We start from the raw sequence: 18921 nt of genomic DNA, 5'->3' as shown, positions 1-18921 counted from the left end.
TGCGTGACACGTCACGCTGTCTACGTTCACCGTGGGGTGGCCCGGTGAAGGGCCCGCAGGCTGGTGGAGATGATCTTCGTACGGAGCGGCCTGTACATCGGAGCGGCCGGTGATGTGGCCGAGCCCCAGAGCCTCTCGGATTCCGGTATCTCCCATGTGCTGACCGTGGACTCGCAGGAACCCCCGCCTTTGGGGGACCGTCGCACGAAGTTTGTGCAGGCGCTGGACGAGCCGGGCACCGACCTGCTGAGCTTTCTGGACGAGTGCGTGCGGTTTGTGCAGGAGGCGCTGACTGCAACCAGTGCTGCCGTGCTGGTGCATTGGTATAGTGACCGCTTATATACCCAGTGTCGCTCCTGCAACAACACAAGGCAACATGCAGTATATCTGAGTTTGTGTAGCAGCCTCTGTTGGTGCCGGAGGATTGTGCCTCCACTGCTGGGTTCACTTTCCTGGTTTTATACTAAATTTTGGGTGAAATCTGCTACAAGCAAATACGTGTCAACATGTTCAGAATTAGAAAACTTCCTAAGTTTACATCAAAACAACCTAGAAGGAACACATTTACTTTTAAGTGAAACAATTTAAGAAAGAAAGAATGAATTGCTTTATAGGTGTAAATAAACACGCAGTCACAAAGTATGCTGCTAAAGACATTGACGCCTATCCTTAGCGTCTGTTCTCACATAGAACTTAATTCATTCCCCTGTACCTGATACAGGTGACTGGAGTTGTGCTTTCTATGAGTGTTGCCAATTGGTACAAAGAGATGAATTGCTCCCTGCACCTAATAGAAAGTAACCGTGTGCCACTTGGAACTGCAGTTGATAACTGCATTTTATAGGTTTTATTTTGGATTAACTTCGAAGTTCATCTTTGAGGGTAGTTATCAGAAAATTTAAAAATAAAGCAGCAAATGACACTCTGCCTCAAGAATATTTGAATAGTTATGGTGGTTGCAACACTTGTGATTTATTTTTGTGTAAACCTTAGCTCTTCAGCACGTGCTCTGTTTATACCACGGATTTAGTCTTTACAACTGATTTTGAGCATTCGCAGTTCGAGGTTTTTGTCAGGAGGTCTTTCCCAAGGTCACAGGAAGGACCTTACAGACAGGTTAACAATATAATAATTGCATTGCTAGCCTGTATAGTAGCACGTGCCCTCAGCCAAAATGGCATCTGTCAAATCTGGTTTCCTGTAAGGGCCTATGTCATTACTTTAACAAAGTCACCAAAAACAACATGGCTGCTGTTAACTTAAGTATTAAAATTCACAATTCTCAAAATAGACATGCATATTACAAATAATAAAGGATGGTTACTGTGGATTGATCATTATGAACAAACTATTATCCAAGTTCAAAGATGTCATCTAAATCCCTTGCATTGGACAGATATCTTCCAGGTCACTGACTGATATATCTAGCATAGGTGACAGAAAGTCACAATGCATTGTAGATCTTTAAAAAGCCTTCAAGATCTGTATACAAACCAGAACCAAGATTCTTCCTCATTGATGAATGTAATTTTGTTGTGTTTCTAATCTATCTAGCTGACTAATAATTAAAAGTAAAAAGGGCAGAGGGTGAGTTGTCATAGGTTAGAGACCTTAGACGGCTGGCAGTAGTGTCAGCTGTCTCCGCCCTTCCTTGCCCAGGCTTGTAATCTGTGGCAGATCTACAGCCTATCTTTCATTATTTTTGCTCTGATTATCTACCAGGATTTTCTTAGGACACAAATGAGTGAGATGTTGTTGTACAGTTCATTAATGTTTCTTTTATCTGTATTGCATCTTCTTGGTCAATAATACTGCACATTGTTTCTTTTATTACTGGTATTGCACTTCATTCCCATGTGTGTTCAACCATGTTGTGGGGACTCTGGATTATCTGCCAATTACCATTATCCACCAGGGGAAGATAATAAAGGTTCTATTGTATATTAGTTGAATCCAGAATTCAGTGGCACAAAGTAATTACTACAGTAGACAAGGTAACCAGGAAGCAGATTCTATTGGCTGTTTGCAGTTTTACCTTATTTGGTTTTAATTAGCTGCACCAATTTAAGACAGAAGTAGCATCAAACTTCTTTGTTGGGAGGGAATAGCCTTACTGATTTGTATTAACCATTTGAAACTTATTGTAAAACTTTTTTTTCTCCAATATCAGTCATGCAGGAGTCAGTAGAAGTGCTGCTGTGGTAACTGCTTTTATTATGAAAACCGATGGTCTGACCTTTGAAGAGGCATATAGTAAACTCCAGGCCGTTAAACCTGATGTCAAGTAAGTTTTCTTTAGTTGCTTTTGATTCCATGTCATTATTTTAACTAGTTATTGTGGCAAAGCATTGTGGGTGTACCTACACCATATGGACTGCAGCGGTTCAAGAAGACGGCTCACCACCATCTTCTCAAGGGCAATTAGGGATGGGCACTAAATGCAGGCCTAGCCAGCGACGCCCACATCCCATCAATGAATTTTTTAAAAAGCCACCAAGAGACTCTTGCAGTAATGTATATAATTGCCTTTAACAGGGGCTTGTTACCTTTAAGTGTTTGCCCTGTATAAACAGCGCGGGTTCGGTAAAATGGCGATCCAGCGCGATGACGTCATCACGCAGGTCACGTGACGTTCTCAACGGCGGGAAACGTGATGATGTCAGAGGGGAGAGGCGTTCCCCCTCAGTCCTCATGGAACCAGTTGGTATACAGACCTGTATAGAGTTTCTCCTGCGTTTTTGTTTGTAACTTTTACTAGTGCATTAAACCACGTTTGGTTAACTGCTAGTTTCAGTCTCAGTACTTTCGTTAGGAGTTCAAGCACTCCTACATTGGTGACCCCGAATCCTCGCGGACGTTTTTCGTGGCGGAAACAGAACGCAGGGCCATGATGGAAGCTAACGCAGTGGCTTTGAAGCTCCCCCAATTTTGGGAACAACAGGCGGCCTCCTGGTTCGTACAAGCGGAGGCGCAGTTCGAGCTCCGCCACGTCGTGCAGGATCAGACCCGTTATCTTTACGTGGTCTCCGCACTCGACAGCTCGATGGCGTCGAGGATCATCAACCTACTGGAGAACCCCCCGGCCACCAACAAGTATGTCGCCATTAAGGCACGGCTAATGCAGGTATTCGGCCTTACGAAGGCAGAGCGCGCACGCCGCCTACTCACGCTGCCCGGGTTAGGAGACTCCAAACCTTCGGAGTTGATGAGCCAGATGCTCACACTCCTGGGGTCTGAACCGCGATGTTTCCTGTTCCGCGAACTGTTCCTCAGTCAACTGCCCGAACAGGTGCAGGCGGCCCTTGCCAGTTCGGACGCCAGGGATTGCATAGCGCTCGCCGAAGAGGCGGATAAAATATACGCGGTCCAACAACAACACTGCGCCGTCGCGAGATGCCCCACCCCAAAGGGCGCTGCCTCGATGCCTCCAACAACCGGTTTCTGTTATTACCACGCTCGGTTTGGCGTGAAGGCCAGAAGCTGCCGTCCGCCTTGCAGTTTCGTGCCCAAAACACCGAACAAGCAACTGCGCGTCAAGAACACCAACTCCGGGGCGTGCCCCGTGGCCACGATGGCGATCGGCGATTCCGGGAAACTACTTTATTTAACCGACTCCATCTCGGGCCGTCGTTTCTTGTGCGACACGGGCGCAGTGCAGCATGCTTCCTGCGTCAGTCCTCGACCTTCGGTCCGGCAGGCGTGGTTCTCCCCTCCAAGCTGCCAACGGGGGTGTGATTTGTACTTGTGGGACACGGTGGGTCCAGGTCTGCTTCAGTGGCCAACGCTTTATATGGGACTTCGTCACCGCCAAAATTTCACAGGCACTCCTAGGCGCCGACTTTTAATGCGCCAACGGCCTGTTGGTTGATTTAAAAAATCATCGGCTCGTTCACGCCGCCACGTTCGACTGTATTCCCTGTGTGCGCGGCATGGTCGCACCGCACTCGGTCTCCTGCGCTCGGCCACCCCCTGACATTTTCTCCCGCCTCCTCGGGGACTTTCCAGAGCTGACTAAGCCCACCTTCTTGGCTTCGACCGCCAAACATAGGGTGGAGCACCATATAACGACAACCGGTTGTCCCGTCTACGCCAGGGCACAGCGGCTAGAGCCCAGCAAGCTCGCAGCTGCTAAGGCGGAGTTCGCCGCCATGGAAAAGTTGGGGATTATTCGCCGGTCGAATAGTCCCTGGTCCTTGCCTCTCCACATCGTCCCTAAGCCCGGGGGTGGATGGCGGCCCTGCGGCGACTACCGCCGCCTCAATGATGTCACGACCCCTGACCGGTACCCCATACCGCACATACAGGATTTCTCCGCACATTTGGCGGGGAATTCGATCTTCTCCAAGGTCGACCTCGTCCGTGGGTACCATCAGGTACCGGTGCATCCCCAGGACGTCCAAAAGACAGCGGTCATCACCCCTTTTGGCCTGTTTGAGTTCCTCCGCATGCCTTTCGGACTTAAAAACGCGGCGCAGGCATTCCAGTGCCTAATGGATTCGGTGCTGCGGGATCTCAAATTTTTGTTCGTCTATCTGGATGACATACTGATCACCAGCGCCACAAAGGAGGACCATCTCAAGCATCTGCGCATTCTCTTTCGTCGCCTTCAGCAGCACGGACTCATTGTCAACCCGGCCAAATGCCAGTTCGGCCTGCAGCAAATCGACTTCTTAGGCCACCGCATCACTGCAGAGGGGGCAATGCCGCTTCGGGCTAAGGTGGTGGTGATCGCCGCATTCCCGCGGCCGCAGTCCGTGAAGGCATTCCAGGAGTTCCTGGGTATGGTAAATTTTTACCATCGTTTTGCTCCCAGGGCTGCACAGCTCATGCAGCCGCTCTACGAGGCCCTCAGAGGGAAGCCGGGAAAGGAGCCCGTAGTTTGGACGCCGGAAATGGACCGCACTTTCGGGGACACGAAGACCACCCTCATGAATGCGACAATGTTGGCACACCCCCTGCCAGGAGCCACCATCGCTCTCACGACTGACGCGTCGGACTACGCCATAGGGGCCGTCCAAGAGCAATGGGTCGACGGCACGTGGCAACCACTGGTGTTTTTTAGCCGCCAGCTGCGATGGCACGAACGCCAGTACAGTACCTTTGACAGGGAGCTGTTGGCGTTGTTTTTGGCCATTCGCCATTTTCGTTTTCTGCTCGAAGGGCGCCACTTCACTGCGTTTGTCGACCACAAACCGCTGACATTCGCGATGGCCAAGACTGCCGAACCGTGGTCGGCTCGACAGCAGCGACAACTTACATTTATTTCTGAATTTACCACCGACATCCGGCATGTGGCCGGCAAGGACAATGTGGTAGCGGATTGCCTTTCCCGCGCCACCGTCCAAGCCATGCAGTTGGGGATCGATTATGCAAGAATGGCGGCCGACCAAGCTGCCGACCCGGACACTCAAGCCTTTCGTTCTGACTCCGCCAGCCTTCAACCGAAGGATGTGCCGTTCCATTCGGCGGGCACCACTTTACTCTGTGACGTCTCCTTGGGAGACCCCCATCCGATTGTTCCGTCCACCTGGTGTCGGAAAGTTTTCGACGCCATACACGGACTTTCGCATCCTGGTGTGAGGGCATCGCAGAAGTTGCTAGCATCCAAATTCGTCTGGAGAGGGATGCGCAAGGACATCTGCGACTGGGCGAACACATGTGTGGTTTGTCAACGAGCCAAAGTACGACGACATGTCAGGGCCCCCTTGGCCACCTTCGAGGTACCAGAACGTCGGTTCGACCACGTCCACGTCGACCTTGTGGGGCCACTCCCGCCGTCGCGGGGTTTCACACACCTGACGATGGTAGATCGCACCACGAGATGGCCAGAGGTGGTTCCCCTGACGTCTACCACCTCTCTGGATGTCGCTCGAGCCTTTATCTCGTCATGGGTAGCATGCTTTGGGGTTCCGATGGATATTTCGTCCGACCGCGGTCCACAATTCTCATCTGAGCTTTGGAACGCGGTGGCCTCAGCCTTAGGCACCAAACTCCATCGCACCATGGCCTACCACCCGCAGGCGAATGGGCTGTGTGAGCGTTTTCATCGTTCCTTGAAGGCGTCGCTCAGGGCCAGCCTCCTGGACAGGCATGGGTCGATAAACTGCCTTGGGTTATGCTGGGGTTGCGCACGGCGTCAAAGGAGGACCTGCAGGCTTCGGCCGCGGAAATGGTTTACAGCCAGCCGCTCTGGGTACCAGGCAAATTCCTGCCGTCCCCTACACAGCCATGGTCCGCAGCCACTCAGCGGGAAGCCCACCGGGAAGCAGCCCAGTGCTTCCGGCCAGTTCCGACGTCGCAACACGGTTTTCCTGCCTCCCACATTCCAGTGGAGTTGATGAAGGCCAAATTCGTGTTCGTTCGTCAAGACGCCCATCGCAGCCCGCTCCAGCCTCCGTATACGGGTCCTTTCCGGGTTTTACAGACGGGCTAAGACTTTTTGGTCGACCTCGGGGGCAGGCCGGACCACATCTCCGTCAATCGCCTCAAGCCCGCGCACTTGGACCTTGAACAGCCAGTCGAGCCCGCTCAGCCACCGCGTAGGGGTCGACCGTCGGCTGCTGCCGCACCTGACCAGGCCGCTATCCCCTCCAGCTGCTCAGCGTTTTCCTTTCCAGGGATTTAGGAGTCGTTCAAACAGGCTTGTCCGACCTCCTCTGCGATTGACTTTCCTTATTAAAGACAATTCTGGGGAGGCGTATGTGGCAAAGCCACCAAGAGACTCTTGCAGTAATGCATATAATTGCCTTTAACAGGGGCTTGTTACCTTTAAGTGTTTGCTCTGTATAAACAGCGCGGGTTCGGTAAAATGGCGATCCAGGGCGATGACGTCATCACGCAGGTCACGTGACGTTCCCAACGGCGGGAAACGTGATGACGTCAATGGGGAGAGGCGTTCCCCCTCAGTCCTTGTGGAACCAGTTGGTGTACAGACCTGTATAGAGTTTCTCCTGCGTTTTTGTTTGTAACTTTTACTAGTGCATTAAACCACGTTTGGTTAACTGCTAGTTTCAGTCTCAGTACTTTCGTTAGGAGTTCAAGCACTCCTACATTATAATGTTTTAATGGGAAAGCTTGTAAAAAGTTTCTCTTTTCTGTGTTGTAGGACAAATGATGAGTTTGTGAAGCAGCTGAAGCTGTATGAAATGATGGGCTGCGAAGTAGATTTAACAAGTGCTGATTACAAACAATATCGACTGCAGAAAGTCACCGAGAAGTACCCAGGTAATCTGCTGCTACTACTGGCTGGATGCTGGCAAGAGCAAGAAAAGGCCATTCACGTCATCCCATAATTTGGATGTGTCACATTGACTATTTTACATCTCCTACCCCAAACCTGTCTTGCTGTAGTTGCTAAATGAGGAATTGTTCCATTGCATTTTGGAATATTTCAACTGTCAGCATTTACTTCGCTAAGTAGCAACAGTCTACAAACTAACAGTCCTTAACCATGAACACTTTTGCTATTTAAGTTACATTTAGCTCATTGCTTTCTTCATTATGTCCATGATTTTGCACAAAGTACATATCTACATCTACTTTATTAATTCTTTTGACCAAGTCTTAACATTTTTGAACACTCACTCTCACTCACAGTTATAAATGCTTGGGGGGAAAAATTCAGTTGGTAGCGCCACCCGTTAGCGCCTTAAGAGGGCGCTAAGTGGGGCGCAAACCAACTAGCGCCCGGGCGCGGCACTGCCTACGCCTCCTGCAAAATTCAGCGGGAGGTTAGTGGTGGTGCTAACCGGTAGCGCTGCGCCGCTGGCGATGACGTCATTGGTGTGTGCAGCGCCCCGCTCACGCCCCGGCCGCGATCTTCGGGAGCGCCCCCTGATTTACCACCGGACGCTATGTCCAACAGGGTCAGGGGGCGTACCTGCGGCTGGGGAGGCGCAATTTAAAGGCGAGGTGCGGGGCGGCCATTTTTGTTGCTGGCCGCCTGCCAGCACCTGCCTGCGCTCCCGTCCCCGGCCTCTTGACCCCCCCTCCCCCCCGCGGAGTGCCGGCTGCGCTCCAAGAGCCCGGCACTTCTCTTGGGTGCCGGGCTCTTTTGCCTGCACTCCCGATCCCCGGGGGCCCAGCTGGGCCCCAGGTCGCGCTGCACAAGGCCCCTCCCCTTTAAGAAGGGGAGGAAGGCCTGCAATACCGCAGCGCGACGTGCCGCAGCGTGTGGTGCTGCGGCACGTAGCGCCACGATATTCACTCGCAGCGCCCCAAGAGGGATGCGGGGCGCTTCCAGTAGCACCCCGCTTCCCTCTTGGGGCGCAACCACTCAATTTCCGGCGTGGGGACGCTAATTTTTCCGGGTCGCTACTTTTAGTGCCCCGGCGAAGTTAGCGCCTCAATTGGGGCGCTACTCAATTTTTAGCCCTATGTCTCTTACCTGTCTGAATTACTGAATATCATATTCTTAAAAATTTCCAAGCAAGTTCCCAAGATTTAGCTCCCCTCATGACTTAATCTGTTTGTGTGTCTCTCTCTCGTTCTATCCTATCTATTATACTTCAAAGTGTCAACAGTATTAAAAAAAGAGAAAGGAAAGAAAAGCAATTATTTAAGGCACTTTTTGTAATATAAACCAGAAATTTACTAGAATCCTACCACTCTGTAACCTGTCATCACCAAATAGCAATCAAGATCTTGAGTGACCTTAGACTGGATATATATATATAGAGAGAGAGAATAGAATATCTGCTACTGCAAGGTTACTATGCTTCTCATGATTTCTATGTACAAGAAACTATTTTAGTAGTCCCTAGTATAACTGATGTGAAGTCCATGTGTTTTTAAACTAACTTGCTACCTATTACTATCTTAACTGCAATTTGTTTGCAAGTCCTCTGTTATTTTATACAGAGCTGCAGAATTTACCTCGGGAGTTATTTGCATTGGATCCCATGAGTCTAGGGAAAACAGGTGAAGCTATCTACAGGTGCAGAAAGTGTAGGTGAGTAGAATTTTTTTTCTGGGTGATGCCATGCTCGGTTTATTCTTTAAGTGAAACAGAACCCAACTTGCGCTTGACTTGTGAATGCCATTCTCACAATTCTAATAAACCATTGTGTATGGTACCTATACAACACGGAGAAAAATTTGAGGTTTGTTTTGATGGGGCTAATTGTAAGGGTTTTCACTTTATTTTGTATGAACTCAAGTTTAGACTGCAAAACCATAAGGCAGCAGAAGCAGTAGCTTAATGGGCCACAGCTTTAAAAACACTGCTGGTTTGCCAATATTCTCTAGACTTGACTATTCCAACGCACTCCTGGCTGGCCTCCCATATTCTACCCTGTGTAAACTTGAGGTGATCCAAAACTCTGCTGCCCGTGTCCTAACTTGCACCAAGTCCCGTTCACCCATCACCCCTGTGCTCGCTGACCTACATTGGCACCCAGTTAAGCAACGGCTCGATTTCAAAATTCTCATCCTTGTTTTCAAATCCCTCCATGGCCTCACTCCTCCGTATCTCTGTAATATCCTTCAGCCCTGCAACCTCCCGAGATATCTGTGCTCCTCTAATTCTGCCCTCTTGAGCATCCCTGATTATAATCGCTCAACCATTGATGGCCATGCCTTCAGCTGCCTTGGCCCTAAGCTCTGGAATTCCCTGCCTAAACCTCTCCGCCTCTCTACATCTTTTTTCTCCTTTGACGCTCTTTAAAACCTACCTCTTTGACCAAGCTTTTGGCCATCTGCCCTAATTTCTCCTTATGTGGCTCGGTGTCAAATTTTTTGTCTTATAATACTCCTGTGAAGCGCCTTGGGACGTTGTACTACGTTAAAGGCGCTATATAAATACAAGTTGTTGTTGTTAAAGTAGACAATGGCCTGTATTTTCCGATGTGTACGCGCTGTGTACACACCCGTAGGGACATCGGAAATGCCGATTTCAGGCATACGAAGCGCATGTGCTGAAAACCGGCATTTCCGATCTGTCAAGAATGCTCTTGACTGATCCTGCGCCTGCCCTGGAGAAGGGCCTCTGCGGGCGGAGAATTCCGCTTTCTGCAGAACCTCCGCCTGCTGAAAACCCTTAGAAATCTTACGCCTGGTAAAAGCTTAGCGTAAGGCCTGCTTTTACCAGCAAAAGAGTTTTAAAAAGTTTAAAAAAAATAAATTTCACTCATTTATAATTTAAAAATACTTTAAAAAAAGATAAGTTTATTTTTAGCCCTGTAAAAAAAACTTTAATTATTTTTTTCAAAAAATAAATTTTTGTTTAACATTTCATTTAATGTAATTTTAACTCATTTTAAAAACGTGATGGTTTTTAAAACATTTATTTAATATTTTAGTGTCTTTTTGGGGTGATCTCCATATATTTGACAGGTCTATCTGTCAAAAGTATGAAGACAGATTCCCTTCTTTCATTGGCCCGCCTAGCCCACGTGATCCCAGGGACACTTGCAAACCCCCTGCGCCCCTGGGATACGAGGGCTCTGCACATTTCGACTGTGGAGAGGCCCAGGAGTGGAAGTGTCCGGACCTCGGGAGCCCTCCGGTAAGGGCGTAGATTTTTTTCTGATAGGAGGCATCTGCACGCAGGAAGCCTCTTATCGGAAATTACGGGCCAATGTTCTTACAATATCGTATATGGGTGGTGTTATTTCGGGATGGTTTGTAAACAGTGTACACAAGAAGATTTCTGCATTTAGAGGCATGGTGTAGTGAGTAACCATTGGGGTTGTGTGTACTGGTCCATTGAACCACTTGTAACTCTGACTGCCATGGATCTGTTGTTAAACTTACTAGTCTCACTGCTGTGGTTCTGTTAATTTTGACCTACTTCCCACACAATCACATGTTAATTACAGATGAGAAAGACCATTTGGTCCATCTTCGTTCATCCATCCAGAAAGACCTTTGCTTCCCCATTACAGCATCTAACTGTTTCTTAAATCATTTCAGGGTTATTACATCATATTCTTAAACTTAATTCACAGGAGTGGGATCATATTTCTATTTTAGAAAACAGAACTATGGGATAAGGGATGGCCAGGGTATGTTAGATTAATTTCTTACAATTATGGCTGAACACATTGGTGACTTTTTAGCACCATTTGGCAATGATCAACACAAGAGAAACTGGCTAGCTTTGCTGCTTTAACATAATGCGCTGCTCGCTTGTGTCCGTTTGATTACGTGCTACTCGGACACTGCCTCAAGGATTAGAACGACAGGTAAAACTATTTAGAATTATGTTATTGAAGACACTGAGGAAAGCATTTTTAAAAATTTACAGTGACTGATGGCTCCAAATGTTTTAGTATTTTTCATTCCCTCCCCCATCTGGTTCCATTAGCTTCCCACATGTACCATGGACCGCACAATAATACGTCCTGTCCCCTCGCCAAGTATCTGCTGATGGCCCCAGCAACAGCTATTTAAATTGTTGTGATATTATGTAGGTTAGAAACAGAATAATGAGAGTGCTGAATTATATAGAATTACATAGAATTTACAGCACAGAATCGGGCCTTTTAGCCCAACTGATCTATGTTGGCGTTTATGCTGCACATGAGCCTCCTCCCGCCTCTCTTCATCTAACCCTATCAGCACAAATGTCATGGTTTAGATGGGGATATACACCTCAAGCTGCAGTCTTACAGTTCCATTACCTCCTGTGAACCCTTCATTTGTGTAACTGCTCTATAACTTGCTCATGGCCATCTACTGCTGTGTGCTACTAATTCTGAATGTTAATACGCAGACATTTCTATTAAGGTTTCTCCTTTTTTTTAAACATAAAAATCAGACGTTCTTTATTTCGTGGCTCAAGTAATTTGAATCATGTACCTGGAACTGGACCAATTGCCTTTGTTCACAAGAGGATGACACAAACCCTGAGAGAGGATCAGACCAAATGTACATCATATTTCATTGAGCCAGTGCAATGGATGGAGCCTGCACTACTTGGTGTTTTGGATGGACAGGTAAATGACTATAGAAAGGAGGTAACTATTTCTGTTTACTCTAATAAGTTCAGATGAGATTGGCTCCTATGTATTGTTGATTTCTAAAGGCTCATAGTGTTGGCAACCAAAAGAAATATACCACAATGTGTATTTCCTGTATAAATTGACAGTATAAATCTCAATATAATTTGTTGATCCATGTGGAATGCAGATTATTTTCTGTCTCTGAATCGAAGTACCTTAAACTACGTACACCCAGTAAATCTTTTTCACCTTGCCATTAATAAGCCCAGGTTGCAGATCAACTACAGGAAACTTTGGTTTATCCGCAGGTTAACTGTCCGGAATGCTCGAGCCACCGGCAAAAATCAGGAGCCGTTTCGTTAGGTTTTCTTTTCTTTTCGTTGCTTTTTTTTCACCAGTCAGGCTCTGCAAGGTCTCGCTGAAGCTGTTGCTAAGCTACAGAGACGCTTGCAAGGTACGGCCGACTGTTTAGAAGCTGTTAGGGTTTGTTGCCAGATATGGAGCTCAAAATCTCCGTATGTTTCAACATTAGCGCTGGTTTGTCCGGCAGTTTTGATGGGACGGCAACAGCTCGGTCCCGTCGGTGCCGGATAGCACAAAGTTTCCTGTAGTTACAATGTGGGAATGTGTATTGATGCAAAATAATTAAAATCCAAGTGGATGAATAACAAATAAATATATATTTGTGAAATTTAACAATCTTTAAAATCATTTTCCTGTATGCAAATAAGGTAAATGCACACAAGAAGGAATTTAAAAAATAGCGATGTGATTTCTTGTACTAAGTAATAAATGTAATGGACAAATACACTTGTTAACTTTACTGTTTTGATTTTATAATTACCTAAAATAATCAGCGGCTACTAGGAAACAGGTGACAATTCATACTGTTTTGTTTTTGTCTGATTACGCCTCTGTGAAGCGTCTTGAGACATTTTCTATGTTAAAGATGCTATATAAATACAAATAGTTGTTGTAAGGAGCGGAATCAGATTCAAACCCTCCCCAACTCCCTGCTGACTTCAACCTCTTTTTCCTGATATCCTTCCGCCCTAGTCATTCCTGGCCTTGGCCTTCAACCTGGCCCAAAGCTGTGCCTCCATGACAGTTGAATCGCCATATGGGTAGTGTTGTGGAGGGAGAGTGATTCTGGCATCATAGTTGCTGCTTTCACTGGCGCTAATACAGCTGGAATAATTCTGCAGCTGGATCATTTCCTGTCTCACTGCAAAAGCGAGGAGCGAGCAACAGTGGAGGAAAAGAATGGGAGGGAGAATTCAAAGCTGATAGACTTGGGGTGAGGTTTGAGCGACAGACATGCTTGAAAGGTGCCTTGGGACATGCAGGAGACTGGAAAGGGGAAGTAGCCTAATGCATCAAGTCCACGTCATTTTAGAAATTGTTAAAAAGTAGCTCATTCCTAGGATTTTTTATTTTCCATCTTTACTAAGTAAAGCATTGCATAGAAATACTAATGGTGACAAAGATGACAGTCTTGCGATGAAATTCTGTTCACTCTGCCAAAGTGCAAGAAATAAATGTTGTTTCCTAATGACCGACTCTCGTCTATGGAGCATTATTATGTGTTTCTTTCAGTTTGAAATGAAAGATAAAATATGCATTAGTTAGTTTCCACATTTCTTTTTAATGCTTAATTTGTTTTTTTTCAGTTGCTTTGCCCAAAGTGCAACTCCAAGTTGGGATCTTTCAACTGGTACGGTGATCAGTGTTCCTGCGGTCGTTGGGTGACTCCTGCCTTCCAGATTCACAAGAATCGTGTTGATGAAATGAAACATTTAAATTTCTCCAGTGTAAGAAATGTGAATAGTTGAATAATACACCCATGTGAGTGTCGTCAAAAGTGAAAAATCTGAACTGTCTGAACAACTGGTAAAGTGGAGAAAATTTTTACTATCACTCCATCTTAATCTGAGCTGTATAACATGATATATAAAAAGTAAGTGGTGGCATTTACTTGGACTTTCCGTGCATGTGTTATTTCAAACATTTGTCTAAGTGTGTACTAGTGTACTGTGAAACACTTTATTAAATTGATCAAAAATTTTTAAAAACAGAAATCCTTAAAGTAGTTAAGTTTGGTATAGCTCCTGACATATCTTCAATGGTCAAGTTTTAGAAACATAGAAAAATAGGAGCGGAGTAGGCCATTCGGCCCTTTGAGCCTGCTCCGCCATTCAATATGATCATGGCTGATCCACTATCTCAATACCATATTCCCGCTCTCTCCCCATACCCTTTCACGCCTTTTGCGTCTAGAAATCTATCTATCTCCTCCTTAAATATATTCAGTGACTTGGCCTCCACAGCCTTCTGTGGTAGAGAATTCCACAGGTTCAACACCCTCTGAGTAAAGAAATTTCTCCTCATCTCAGTCCTAAATATCCTATCCCATATATCCTGAGACTGTGACCCCTCGTTTTAGACCCCCCATCCAGGGGAAACATCCACCCTGCTTCCAGTCTGTCTAGCCCTGTCAGAATTTTATATGTTTCAGTGAGCTCCCCTCTCATTCTTCTAAACTCTAGTGAATACAGGCCTAGTTGACCCAATCTCTCCTCATATGACAGTCCTGCCATCCCAGGAATCAGTCTGGTGAACCTTCGCTGCACTCCCTCTGTGGCAAGTATATTCTTTCTTAGGTAAGGAGACCAAAATTGCACACAGTACTCCAGGTATGGTCTCACCAAGGCCCTGTACAACTGTAGTAAGACATCCTTGCTCCTGTACTCAAACCCTCTTGCAATGAAGGCCAACATACCATTTGCCTTCCTAACTGCTTGCTGCACCTGCATGTTTGCTTTCAGTGACTGGTGTACAAGGACACCCAGGTCCCTTTGTACATCAACATTTCCCAATCTATCACCATTTAAATAATACTCTGCCTTTCTGTTTTTCCTACCGAAGTGGATAACTTCACATTTATCCACATTATACTGCATCTGCCATGTATTTGCCCACTCACTCAACTTGTCTAAATCGCCTTGAAGCCTCTTTGCATCCTCCTCACAACTCATAATCCCACCTAGCTTCATGTCGTCAGCAAACTTGGAAATATTACATTTGGTTCCCTCATCCAAATCATTGATCTATATTGTGAATAGCTGGGGTCCAAGCACTGATCCCTGCAGTACCCCACTAGTCACCGCCTGCCACCCCGAAAAAGACCCATTTATTCCTACTCTCTGTTTCCTGTCTGTTAACCAATTTTCAATCCATGCCAGTATATTACCCCCAATCCCATGTGCTTTAATTTTGCACACTAACCTCTTATGTGGGACTTTATCAAAGGCCTTCTGAAAATCCAAATACACTACATCCACTGGTTCTCCCTTATCTATTCTACCAGTTACATCCTCAAAAAACTCCAATAGGTTTGTCAAACACGATTTCCCTTTCATAAATCCATGTTGACTTTGTCTAATCCCGTTGATATTTTCTAAGTGTCCTGTTATCACATCCTTTATAATAGACTCTAGCATTTTCCCTACTACTGCTGTTAGGCTAACCGGTCTGTAGTTCCCTGTTTTCTCTCCCTCCTTTTTTAAATAGTGAGGTTACATTGCCACCCTCCAATCTGCAGGAACTGTTCCAAAATCTATAGAATTTTGGAAGATGACAACCAATGCATCCACTATTTCCATGGCTACCTCTTTTAGTACTCTGGGATGCAGATTATCAAGCCCTGGGGATTTATCAGCTTTCAGTCCCATTAATTTCTCCAGCACTATTTTTTTACTAATACTAATTTCCTTTAATTCCTCTTTCTCACTAGACCCTTGGTTCCTTAGCATTTCTGGGAAGTTATTTGTGTCCTCTACCGTGAAGACAGAACCAAAGTATTTGTTTAATTGCCCTGCCATTTCCTTGTTCCCCATTATAAATTCTCTTGTTTCTGACTGTAAGGGACCTACATTTGTCTTCACTAATCTTTTTCTTTTTACATACTTGTAGAAGCTTTTACAGTCCACTTTCATGTTCCCTGCAAGTTTACTCTCATACTCTATTTTTCCCCTCTTAATCAATCTCTTGATCCTTTTTTGCTGAATTCTAAACTGCTCCCAATCCTCAGGCTTGCTACTTTTTCTGGCAGCTTGTCAAAAGATAGAATTTTTAATCTTTCATCTTTGCACTGCACAGAGCAATAATGGCCCAGATTTTTTGATGGAAATAACGGTGTGGCTATCAGCACTCATCTTTAATATGAAGTAAGTCAGACATCAACTTCCAGAGTCCACACATGCACAGTTAAATGCGGAAATCCAGAAGTTACTATCCAATTTGCCTTGCTCCTCCACAATCTACGCTACACCGATACCTTGTCAATAGACTCGGCATTGAAATCCATGTAAGGGCATGAAGTTGCAGTAGTTACCCACTAAACATTCCAGAAAAAGTTAGGGCTGGTACATTCGGGTGTAAGTGAATTTTTAACCGTGCTAAGTCTTGTCAGGAAGAGCATAACTAGAGGCCATCAATATAAGATAGTCACCAAGAAATCCAATATGGAATTCAGAAGAAATTGACAAACCTATTGGAGTTTTTTGAGAATGTGGAACTCGCTATCACAGGGAGTGGTTGAAGCGAATAGTATAGATGCATTTAAGGGGAGGCTAGACAAGCATATGAGGGAAAAGGGAATAGAGGGTTATGTTGATAGATTTAGATGAGGAAAGATGGAAGGAGGCTCGTGTGGAGCATAAACACTGGCATGGACTGGTTGGGCTGAATGGCCTGTTTCTGTGCTGTATATCCTATGTAATCCTATGTAATTACTGCCAAACAACCTCTCTGGCACTGAAAATTAACTTTTACAAGTTGAAGTCTCATTCCTTCAGAATTTAACTATTGTTGGAGATTTTTTAAACATTAAAATAATTTTTTAAAACTTTTTCTTTGTCTCTTTTATCTCTCTCTCAATCCCATCTTTCTTTCCCTCTTTATTTCACTTTCTGGACATGATTTGCAATGAATTAAATATTTTAATTTCTACTTCCTGGTGTAGACTCTGCATATCCCAGTGAGGATTCTTCAATCTGATTGGTTGAAGAGCTACGCTGTTGCTTACTCTGTGTGCCGCCATAGATCCCCTGTAGAGGGTGGCGCGCTGGAAAGGACTTCTAAATACTGTAAGTTGCTGCTCAAAAGCCCACGAAAAGTCTATGGACAGCTGTAAGCATGATAAATGGCGAGTGCCATTCCTTCGCTACTGACGTCAAAATCCGGGCCAATATATCTGCTCCATGGCAATGAAAAAATAGTCAAAACTTGCTCATTAAAACAATGATTGAGACCCTCAATACTTACTTTGCAGTGACAAATTGTTAAGTCTTTCCCTCTCTTTACACAAGGTTTGTGATGAAATAAGAGAAAGAAAGAGCTTGCATTTATATAGCACCTTTCACAACCTCAGGACGGCCCAATGCGCTTTACAAGTACTATTAAGTACTTTTGTAATGTAGGGAAATGCAACAGCCAATTTGCCATGGTCCCAAAGAGATAATGACCAGATAATCTGTTTTAGTGATGTTGGTTGAGAGATAAATATAGGCGAGGACATCTGGGAGAACTCCCCTGCAGTTCTTCAAATATTGCCTTGGGATCTTTTGTGTCCACTTGAGAGGGCAGACAGGACCTCAATTTAACAGCACATCCAAAAGACGGCACATCCGACATTGCAACACTCTCTCTACTGCACTGAAGTGTCAGCCTGGTTAATGTGCTGAAGTGGGACTTGAACCCACAATTTTCTGACCCAGAGGCAAGACTGTTACCACTGAGCCAAGGCTGTCACCTGATACTAAGATGTCTTGCTGTTTAGTTAGCAGAAGGTGCATTTCACATGGAGAAATATGTCACACAGAGACATGTATGAGTTGGTCATAACTCTTCTAATGGTTAGGAAGTCACATAATTTAGCTTTATAGCAACAGATCGTGCGCATTAGTGACGTGTTCTTTCTTACAGTAATTACACTGATGATGAAATATTTGTATTCATCTGTGGTGTGGTGTTTCATAGAACAAATAATGAAAATCAAAATAATCCTTCATGTAGATAGTACGTTAAAGGAATAATACATGTTGAAGAATTTAATAAGGAAAGTTATTATAGCATGCAATATCAGTATTTGCATTTGTTACCATGTGATAACCAGACTTGTGTGAAATCTCAACTACTTTGTCTTGGAGCAGCATTATAGCATGTCATAATGGATATAGAATGGCTAGTTGAAATGTGCAAGATTTAGTGATCATAACGAGTGCTATATTTAAAAAACAATCTGATTTTTAAAACTTTATATTCTATTGTTTCCATTACATTTCTGAATACTTCATTAAACTGTTCTGCACATTATATTGAACTCTATGAATTATCATTCAAGACCAAGACCCTATGCTTTCAGCACCAATAAATTATTTAGTTTTAAAGACTAGCATATGTAAGTTATTGCAATAGGTTCTATGAATTCTTTTTAATAAGCAGTTTGTCTGTTTTATACAGTACAAGCTTATGCCAACCAATTTTTACTGACATATCTTAAGAGGAAACCTTCTAAATCATTCCCAAGATGGTTATCAATTGACATTTCTTCTGTGGTGTGCTCATCAATCTCACTGTTTAATTTAACGACAAGTTCAGTGTCCTTTGAGCCGACATTAGTTGTGATCTAAGATCACATAACAGGGTGGGCCACGAGAAGGCTGTCATCAACCACCCCTAGCGGCCGCAACTGTTGCGACCAAGTGGTAGCTTTAACAACGCACATCGAAGCAGGCTTCCAGCGCCAGCTCAAGACCGCCGTAGCACTCGTGGACCTGTCAGCAGCGTATGACACAGTATGGAAGCATGGACTGCTTTTCAAGCTCTCCACCATCTTACCCTACAGAACAACGATCCATCTTCTCAACTCCATGCTTAGCAACCGACGCTTCCGTGTGTACTCTGGCACCCAGAAGAG

At 45.2% G+C, this 18921-nt stretch overlaps 1 protein-coding gene across 3 annotated transcripts; it reads left to right on the top strand.

Moving 5' to 3' along the window:
• Nucleotides 1-69: 69 nt before the first annotated feature.
• Nucleotides 70-18317, top strand: dusp12 (dual specificity phosphatase 12). Of its 3 annotated transcripts, XR_015077652.1 has the most exons (7): nucleotides 70-323; nucleotides 2171-2284; nucleotides 7106-7224; nucleotides 8860-8950; nucleotides 11759-11936; nucleotides 13613-13899; nucleotides 16966-18317. XR_015077652.1 is itself a non-coding variant. In XM_085982554.1 (6 exons), the coding sequence occupies exons 1-6, from the start codon at nucleotides 70-72 to the stop codon at nucleotides 13772-13774; spliced, it is 858 nt and encodes a 285-aa protein (XP_085838680.1). In that variant the 3' UTR covers nucleotides 13775-16851. The 3 variants fall into 3 exon arrangements, 2 of the variants coding, with proteins under 2 accessions (XP_085838680.1, XP_085838679.1); XM_085982554.1 differs by lacking the exon at nucleotides 16966-18317 and having other exon boundaries at nucleotides 70-263; nucleotides 13613-16851; XM_085982553.1 differs by lacking the exon at nucleotides 16966-18317 and having other exon boundaries at nucleotides 13613-16851.
• The last annotated feature ends 604 nt before the right edge of the window (nucleotides 18318-18921 follow it).

This window comes from Somniosus microcephalus, chromosome 3 (genome assembly GCF_052327205.1).
Source record: "Somniosus microcephalus isolate GS21.2 chromosome 3, FLI_Smic_1.0, whole genome shotgun sequence".
Classification (NCBI taxonomy): Eukaryota; Metazoa; Chordata; class Chondrichthyes; order Squaliformes; family Somniosidae; genus Somniosus; species Somniosus microcephalus.
This window is presented reverse-complemented; position numbering and strand designations above follow the sequence as displayed.